The following is a 10,159-nucleotide window of genomic DNA, read 5'->3' as shown; positions in this document are numbered from 1 at the left end:
AGCTCCCCGACCTCTGTTTAACGAGTTGTTTTGCCCGCCCACTGAAGAACTTCGTGTATTCATAACGAACCGAAAAATAATTTTCTAACAAAAGGACTTATTACAAATGTACTTTATTGCAGTAACAATCGAACAAAAAGAACATTTATAGAATCAAAAAAGTGAATACGTAAATATAAATCAAATGTTAATAAACAATACTTAATTGGTTAGTATAAAATTTGTTTTAATGAAATATGTATATTTAATATGCTTATGGGAAAATAGACCAAACAAATAAGGTAAAAACTACTTTGATTAAATCATGTAATATTTAATAATGAAAGATGCACGTTTTAGTAATATAATTACAAACTAAATCGGATCAACATTTTATCTAGACAAAGGACATATGTTCAAATTGAAGAAGTAATTGCCAAGCCGCAGCATTTATGATTATAAAAATAGGACTTGAATAGCAATTACTAAGGAGTTCCAAACACAACTATGACACATTAATCTTGGACTATGTGGAACGACAGTATGAAAAGTTGGTTGAAATAAGTAATACATAACTTAAATATGTCGCTAATAGACTTAAAAGCTCAAAAAAATTACAATAAGCTACGACTTACATACTCTAGTTAGTATTAGATGGAATTATATATATGTATATGTATAATTATTAAATTGTCCTAATACGACATTTTGACCAACAAAATGGTTTGAAAAAACGAACATAATTTCTCTGAAAATTTCAATTGTGCTAGAGCAAAATTTTGGCCACGAAGAGGCCTTTTCGTTGGGCGCCATATATGTTATGCGCCGTCTATTATTTAGTAATAAAAATTGACAAAGTGAAAAAATATATAATTATCTCTGGTTAAGGGCATGAAAAAGATGTCCAGCTAGCTCTACATTGGGTATGTTTGGTTCTTAACCCGGTTATTCACAACGCATTAACATATAACACTTCCATATGCCTACAAAATACCCTGGACTGTGTAAAAGAAGTCAATTGAGATTTATAAGAAAATACTATATGCAGATGTTTAACAAACCATAAGACGACTAGATGTTACACCGTGTAGGGTATTGATTTCCCTCCCAAAAACACCTTGACAGACTGTTTACCCTACTTAATATGTTTATCTGTCCCTAATTACATGATTTATATCATAATACCTTTCCCATTATGGTTGGCTATCCTTCCCATATTAATAAGAACTTAGAAATACATGTTTTTTTACACTACACTTTTATATATATTTATTAAAAAAAAGAAGAAAAAATGCAAAAAAATATATAAAAAAACAGTAAGAATAACAAGGAGAAAAGAAGAGCAATTCTGATCATTTAAGAACAAAAGAAAATGAAAAAGTGTTAATATTTTATCATTGGAACAATATGAAAACGGACCGACTTATTGATTATAAAAATTAAGAGTAATAATAAGTAAAAGAAATAATAATTGAGCGTAAAATATAAAGAGACTTACAAAATTAATTGCATCCAAAAATCCACTTGCATGACGTGTTGGGCCCAGCATTCAAACAGTGACGTTGTTGGTGTATATCTTTGCATTGTTAAAAAAAAAATTATGACGAGCTAATTAATAAAAAAATCATAGTAATTTACACTCAAGGAAAAACGTTAGTAAATAGAAAAAAATATGTATATAATTATATATAATAATTACAAATAATATTAAATATAGGAAAAATTTACAATATTCATTTTCATTTTTCGTAAACAAATTTGATAAGTTGCAAATAATTGAAATCTATAGTTTAATTCAATCTAGAGTGTTAAAATAGATATAATATTTAAATTTATACTCATTGGAAAAATTTGTTTAGAATAATTAAAATTTTAGATTTAGATTTTTAGATAATATTTAACTTAAATTTTCGGATAATTTTTAATAAGATTTTTAGATAAATTTTCAGTAGCAATTAGTATAAAATAGTTTCAATTTTATGTTTAGAGAAATTTTAGTTAATTTAGGCTTATTATAATTTAAATTTTATAACAATTTTTAATTAGTTTTTGCATGTTTTAATTTAAATTTTAAGCATATTCTAGTTAGTTTAAGCTAGTTCTAGTTGTAAGTATATGTAAGTAGTTAGAAAAATTTAATTTAATTTAGTACATTTTAATATTCAGGATTTAAATTTTTAACTGATATTTGAAAAAAAATGGGAAGAATTTATGTTAAATAATATAAATTCTTAAATAATTTTTGAAGCTTTATAAGGAAATAGTTAATAATTTAGAAGAATTAATTAGCTCATTATTGGTGGTGATGATGATGAAGTTATGTAATATTCAGGTTTTGTCTTCGAAATTTAGATTACGTAATACCATGTGGTTATTGGTCACATTTATAATGGTATAAATATAAAATTTCACTTATTTAAAATGTTTGGAAATTTTTCACTGATAATTATGTCTTTATAATACCACTTCTTCTCAAGTAATGAAATCAAGTTAGAAACAGTATTAAAATCTTTCGATATACTTTTAAAAATTGCGTAATAAAAAATTCCAGTTTTTTTATAATTTAAAGAGATAATATATGTGAAAGAAGGACAGACAATAAAATGCATCTTAAAGAAAAGAGCAAATAGTAAAACTGCAGTAATTTAATAATTGATAAAATATCGCATGCAACAAATAAGGGAGGTATACCATATGAGTACAAATTGTTTACTCCTCATAACATTTGGTTCGTGTATTAGATAAACATATAAGCAAATGATGGTAAAAATCGTAACATATAATATTCCCAGGTGGTGGACAATCAGGACAGATGGTCCATCACCACCCCCTATCCGCCACCCGGTTACGCGCTCGGTAGGAAAAACGGGAAAACTCCCCCGAGAAAGACTTTTCTAAATAAGTCTGTATTTTTGTTTCCTGAATGTTTTCTTTGCGTAGAGAGACTACGTGGAAGTTTTATTTGCCTACAAGTTGGGACAATTTATTAACCAATAGATTTGTGGTAAGTTCGCGCAAATAGAGGGGAGGTGGCTTGTGGTCTTTTAAAGACATGGGTGGTACTTTTTCATTGCTATTGATACTATTTGTGATATTATTCGCATTAGCATTACTGTTTTCATCAGCCATTGCATCAGTTGTTTGTTTTTTATATATTTTTTTTAAGAGAGGAGATCTCTCGTTTGTTGTTGTTTGGTTATTCATTTTTTCTTTTGTGTTGTTGTTGTATGGAGAGCTCATAACAAAGTATGTATATTTTTCCATTGCTACTGAGCCTCCTTTAACTTGTTGGAGAGTTAGAAAAACTCATGCACAATAATACATTATTTTTATACCCTACACCTCTTCAGTGGTGAAGGTATGTTGGGTGCTGATGTTCGTAACATACAAAAATACCCCTTACCAACATTTATGAGGTAGGGGGAGTTTGAGCCCTCTTGTAAAAAATCTCTTTTTTTGCAAAAAAAAAAAAAGATAAAAGAGATAAAACTAAAGTTAAAAAACAAATCAAATGCTTTATTTTTTTAAATAATCCCCATTTCTTACATACATACTGACTGTAGGGTATCATATGGTCGGCTACGCCCGATTATACATTCATACTTGTTTTTGTTTTTTTATAAATTGTTATTGTTAGTAATTGCATTAACAAAAAGTATTTGTTTTAAATGTATTTTTAATATTAAAAATATATATATAAGTATGTATGTATTTAATAAGCGTCCATTCGCAGTTACTTATCTTTTTTATATTTTAAATAAGAATTTATATTCACAATGTTATTTTCTCGTGAGAACGATTTAAAACACGTCTATCCACTGTTGAATCAAACGTAATACATAGAAAAATTTGAAATAATTTTATTACCATGCAATGTAAAGGTGCCACGCCTCGTAACGCTAGTCCGCCCTTTTTTAAAAAAAGGGAGTGTATTTCTGTATATCCTAAAGGCACTAAATTTAAAATATTATAAAAGCGGTTAAAATTAGTACTTTTGAGCAAAAACACCGATTAAATACAACTAAAATATATTCCATTTAATATTGTTTACCAAAAATTATAAGAAATTTATTCATAATAGACCTTAAGAATTTTTAATGAATGAATATTTACGTATGTATAATGTTATGATCACTTAAAACCCCGTAAAAGACGGGTATAAAAATCTAGTTGAATAATAAAAAGATATTTAAATACGACTGCATGTATATATTAAAAAAACTGATTTTGTATATTATGTATTATATGTATTGACTCACTGTTTTAAAATTCATCTAAACATTTTTAAGAAAAAAGAGCAAACTTTCATCCATACCCATACGAATAAAATAGAAAAATTCGTATATCTGATGAATGTCAAATGAAATTTAATGATTCTATCTCTAACAGTTTCTCAGATATACGAATGTTTCTATTTTATTCGTATGAGCGCCCCAAGCCCCCTCAGATGAAAGTTTGCTCTCTTCGTGCAAAATTTTAAGAATTTAATTGTATAAGATTCTAACTGTAATAGTTTCCAATATAAACGAATTTTTGTATTTAATTTATATGGAAGGTGCCACGCATCTAACGCTAGTCCTCCCACATTTTATCCAAATAATCATATTGAAACTAAAGTGGCTCCAACAAAATTTTAGGACTCTATCTGTTACATTATCTCAAGATAAACGAATTTTTCATCCGAGGTGGCTTGGGGCGCCCATACGAATAAAATAGAAACATCCGTATATCTCAGAAACTGTTAGAGAAAGAATAATTAAATTTCATTTGACATTCATCTGAATATTTCGAGTATAACGAGCGAACTTTTAATGGGGACTATGAATAAAATACAAAATATTGTTTATCTAGGAAAATATAGAAATATATTTATGAAATTTTGCTTATAATCTTTAATCTGGAGAGCTTGAAGCCCCCACATGAATGAAATAGAAAAAATAATTAATTACGAAACCATTAGAGCTAGAATTCTCGAATTTTATATGAATAACTTTGACATTCATGTGAACATTATGAAAATAACGGGCGGGATTTCAGTGGGGGGCTTGGCACCATATATGTGCATTAAATACAAAATTTCGTATATCTTGAAAACTGTTAGATAATTCAAATTTTTCATAGATAGGTAGAAATTGGCGAACTTGCAATATTTTGCTTGGCATCTCTCATATGTAACATATTGTTAATCGGGAAAACTATTGTGGTAGGAATTTTCAAAATCGATAAGTGGGTTTTTTTATTTATACTAGAGGGTAAAAAAATGTTGTATATCCCAAGGCATTAGAATAAGAATTATTCTTAAAGACTAAAGGTATATATGTATTAAATTTTAGCAAGTAAGAAGTAAATATATCATTAATGTAATTTTAGAATTTAAATGAATATATTGTCATCAAGAGAAATTATAATAAACCTTTAAGAAAAATTTTATAATTCTGTAACTAAATAAATAATTTTTTGATTATTATGATTATCATTAACGATTATAATGGAGTAGACTTGGAGTAGATGGGTAGCTTAATAGACCGGCATAAAATATAATAAAGAGCCGTAAGTGGGCAACGAGAGTATTTTATCACCTTCTTGACATGACATTATAAATGCCTAGATCCTTTAGAAGAATACACAAAGATAAACCAGAATCTAAAATACGGTTAGTCGATTTCAAATTGGAAATGGCTGATGCAATGTTTTCATATAATAGTAAATCTATTCCAGTAAGAGGAATGTTTTGTATGTGTGTGATCGCTGAAAAAATTCTTTTCATAAATATCATAACTTTCAATTACTTTTATTACTTTATTTTACTCTTTGTTTTTGTTGTGGTGACATGAATTTTATAAGTTTATTTATTAAAATTAAATTAACTGTGTTTTTAAAATTTACAAATTATTTTTATAAATAAAAAAAACTTAAAAATTAAAATACTGGTCTTTTTTTTCATTGAAAATTAAAATATAGGAGAGTGCGCATTGTATCTTTTAAGAAACTACCACTATTAAAAAAATCACAAAAAAAATTTAAAAAATGTGCTACGCAGATGATATTTTTTTAAAAATTTTACATATTATATATTTTTGTGAAAATTGGCGTTGTTGCGCATTTAAGGATTAAAATTCTTTTGTACTATTCATCAATTAATTTTGTTCGTCTCATATTAAGATATGGCACCCGACATCAAAACTCCGGCTTCTCTGGTGTTATTACGTTGAAAATGTAGTTCTTTGTCCTTATTAATTCAATAGTGGTTTCTTTTGAAAGATTCGACAAAATGTGAAAAACAAAAACTTTCATTTACTATTTTGCAAAAATTTCCAAGGACATTCAGGTATTTAAAATATGTCTTCAGTTTTTTTAATATTTTAAGTGTTGCTGCGTTTTTGTAGGTACTTCTTTCATATTTTTACTGCAGCTTTAAACCTTCCTAAAGTAACGGCATAAAATTGGCTGTTTATTTCATAGTTATTCCTGCTTTATAGACGGCATTCAGTTCACTTGATTTTAAAACTATACTATCTCCTTATTTTTTATAGGCAAAGAGAAAAAACTAAATTTCTTAAAAAGAAAAGTCAATAATTTCGTAATATTTTAGTTATTTTAGTTCAAAGTTGACAAAATTAAATTCCTTAATTAAGTGATTCGCAGTGCATACTTTCTAATTATGTTTATAGTTTTTATACCCTCCAACACCATCAGTGGTGATAGAGGGTATATATAAGTTTATCTTTCCTTGTGTAACACAAAGAAATATTCATCTAAGACACAACAAAGTGTATATATTCTGGGTCCTTGTGAAATTCCGAGTCGATTTAGCTTTGTCCGCCTGTCTGTCTGTATAAAACACGCTCGCGTTAAAACTAAGCCAAGGATATCTACCAAATTCACCGAAATTATTTAAGCAGTTCGACATTAAAAATCAGCAAAATCGGCTCACGACGTTAAAAGTTATGAGTAAAAATTTCACACTTCCTCGAAAAAAAATTACGATTTTTTCGTAATTCTTCAGCTTTTTTCTCAGAAACTACAAAACATAGAATAGGTATACATAGAAATGAAACTGAGAGTGACAGAACCTAAGTCTGCTGTCAAAAACCTAAGTCGTGAGAGTGTTTTAGTTGAAAAATATATAACCCCACAAACACAAACTCTATCGTTTAAGAATTTTTTATATTTTTATTTGATATTAAAATTCGATATTTTATGTAATAATGATTTTAATTAGTTATTTTTATCAAATTTCAGTTGAACAATTCAAGAACGATTTTAATTAAAAATTATTTTAAATTTGAAATAAACTCGTTGTGTTTGCTGGGTTGGACCAATATTGACACTTGAAAATAATATTAAAAAAATAAATACAATTGAAAATTTCGTTTTTTTCTAAAAATGTTTTCAATATTTTTGTGGCAAAAACAGGGACTATTGGGCCATAGGAATTGTGTAAATGCTTGAAATAACGCTTAGTATAAAAGATTATTGTTAATTTCAATGCATCCCAAATGCAGTTTAAATACACCTTACACCACACTTTTGGAAACGGCATTTTGATTATATATTGAAGTTAGTAACACTTGCGTCAATGCAATGATGTTATCCGTCAATAAAATAAGACTTTAGAAGCGGTATGACGAAGCTCCACGTCAGCATGGACGATGGTAGAATTAGGGATAGAGGATACTTGTAGGCCGACACAACTTACGGTTGTAGTGATAGTCTGCAGAAAATCTATACCGGTTGGGTTTGGCGACATGACGCTCAACGATGCACTCGGCGGCCCGCCGATGAACGAAAGCCCTTCTGGAAGTTGTTTTGTTGCATTTTTGGCCTACTGCCAGGACTAAATACTGCCGTCCCACTGGGAGCAGACAGACCATCAAGCCGTCCAATCTGGAACAGACGCATGATGGATTTCGGGACTTGCACACTTAAGTGCGTGAATCAACGGATTCAAAACTGATTGCCCTGTCTCAGTGACAGGAGAAGCAAATCAACAGATCGTTTCTTACAGACCGCCCAATGTGGGAAACAGACATCTGTTAGGTGGGAGGGGTAGTCCTTTGATTCTGACCATATAATTTTATAAAGAATTGAATTATTATACTAATCATATGTTTCTATTTTTCAGGACAAGAAAAATAATTACACCATACACCATTGGGTTTGTGCTGATGTTTATAACGCACAATAATATTGGTCATTTCATCATTTCTGAGTCGATTTAGCTATGTCCGTCCATGTAAACCTTATAATCAAACTATAGGTCGCAATTTTAAGATAAATCAATAAAATTTGGTACATAATATTCTATTGTCCCAGCGACGAAGCCTATTGAAAATGGTTAAGATCGGTCCATTATTTGACCTAGGCCCCATACAACTGTACCCGCTAAATATGGCTTCTAAGTTCAATTATGTTTAATTTACTCGTATCTGGACAAAAAAGCTGCAAAACCAAGTTCTATACTAGTCTTGATGACTCTCATGAACTTTATAATTATAGGGCCTTATTTGACCCCCCTATAAAATCCCCTTTAAAATATAACTTTAATATTCACAGTTTTATTGAACAATAAATAGCTTAAGTATATTTGAGGCAAGGTACAATTTAACTTATATGCTTTATTATGTAAACTAAATCACACTTTATTCGTATACAGGTGTAGGGTATTATATGATCGGCCTTGCTCGACTATAACTTCTTACATGTTTTATTTTAAAAAGATTACTGTGATTTATAATAATTTTCTATTTTTATTTTTTTTTTTTAGTTTAAAAAATATTGTGAGCCTATTTTGCATATGGCTGGATATTCAGTAGAAGTTATTAAAACGAAACACATAGGACATGCTAAATTGTTAATGGAAACGCTACATCAGTTGCCCGATGTCGTAGTTGTTGCTGGAGGTGATGGTACATCATCAGAAGTTGTAACTGGACTATTAAGAAGAAATGAAGAAGTGTGCCCCATATTATTTTTGCCTTTAGGCGAAAAAAATTGTACTGCTTCTAGCTTGGTACACAATGAATCACAAGGAATGTTTGGCTCTGTTAAATATTTGTCGCAATGTGTGCTTTCTTTAATTCGATGTCGTATACAATACCACCCTGTGATTAAATATGAACTTATTGAGACTGATAAATCTCACGAAATCCGTAAACCAATTTTTGGTTTATTTGCATTCTCGTGGGGTTTGTTAAAGGATATAGACATTAATAAAGAAAAGTACTGGTACTTTGGTGCATTAAAACACCATGTCTCCGTTTTAATGACATCTTTAAGCGAAAAATTTAATCAAAACATTTCAGCAAATCTCGTAACCACACCACCATGTCCTGGATGCAATAAATGTGATATACAGGTAAAAAATAAATCCTGGTTTAATGCCTCTAAAATATTGAATCCTGCATTACCCACTCAACAACTAAATCAAATGCCGAAAAACAAATTTTGTTCAAAAGAAGAATCTTACAAAATTGACGCCAAACAGATTGACATTACATGCCATAAAAACTCCGATTCATTTTTTGAATTAAATACAAATGTCATTGAAAATATATCCTCTCGGTCGGACTTTTTAAGAAATATGATAAAAGAAATGAAAATACAACCTTCAATCTCTCTTGAAAGTCGTTCAATTGAGTTATTACCTATTGGGTCTGAGCATCAAACATATTATATAGATGGTGAAGGCTATGACGCCCGACACATTAAAATCACATTTGTACCAAATGCATTAAAACTTGTTTTTTAATTTTAAATAAATATTTTATAATTTGATGTAAATGCGTATTATTAAATAAAACAATTTTCCATCAAATAAAGTAAATAAAGCTCAACGGTTTGTAGTAAACATTACGATCTTTTTTATTTCATCTGTTCCTCCAAGTGAAACACATGTACTTTAGTTAACTACATTTTATGGCAAATTTTGTGAAATTTTAATAATAGGTCTACATCAAATCCTTTTCATGAAAAAATTGTTCACTGAATTATTATTTATCAATGTTCAGAAACTCAGTTTTCTGGAATCTTCAATCAGAAAACTGAATTATTATTTTTCAATGTTCAGAAACTCAGTTTTCTGGAATCTTCCAATCAGTATTAGGTATTTTTTCCGAAATAACATCACTTTCAAGATACTTGTTTAAATTCAGCTTTAGTTGCGTCAAATGGTTTTTTC

The 10,159-nt window shown here is 29.0% G+C and overlaps 1 protein-coding gene across 1 annotated transcript; it reads left to right on the top strand.

The window, feature by feature from the left end:
• The first annotated feature begins 5,579 nt into the window (after positions 1 to 5,579).
• On the top strand, positions 5,580 to 9,829 carry LOC124419244 (acylglycerol kinase, mitochondrial-like). The gene is made up of 2 exons (XM_046947867.1): positions 5,580 to 5,696; positions 8,747 to 9,829. The coding sequence occupies exons 1-2, from the start codon at positions 5,580 to 5,582 to the stop codon at positions 9,728 to 9,730; spliced, it is 1,101 nt and encodes a 366-aa protein (XP_046803823.1). The 3' UTR covers positions 9,731 to 9,829.
• The last annotated feature ends 330 nt before the right edge of the window (positions 9,830 to 10,159 follow it).

The sequence above is a fragment of the Lucilia cuprina genome, chromosome 4 (genome assembly GCF_022045245.1).
Source record: "Lucilia cuprina isolate Lc7/37 chromosome 4, ASM2204524v1, whole genome shotgun sequence".
In the NCBI taxonomy this organism is placed as follows: domain Eukaryota; kingdom Metazoa; phylum Arthropoda; class Insecta; order Diptera; family Calliphoridae; genus Lucilia; species Lucilia cuprina.
Note: the sequence above shows the minus strand (reverse complement) of the source record. Positions and strands in the feature narration are given on the sequence as shown.

Coding starts and splice junctions, on each gene's coding strand:
- LOC124419244 (XM_046947867.1), top strand. CDS start 5,580: ATGCCTAGATCCTTTAGAAGAATACACAAAGATAAACCAGAATCTAAA. Junction 5,697..8,746: donor ATAATAGTAAATCTATTCCA/GTAAGAGGAATG, acceptor TTTTTTTTTTAG/TTTAAAAAATATTGTGAGCC.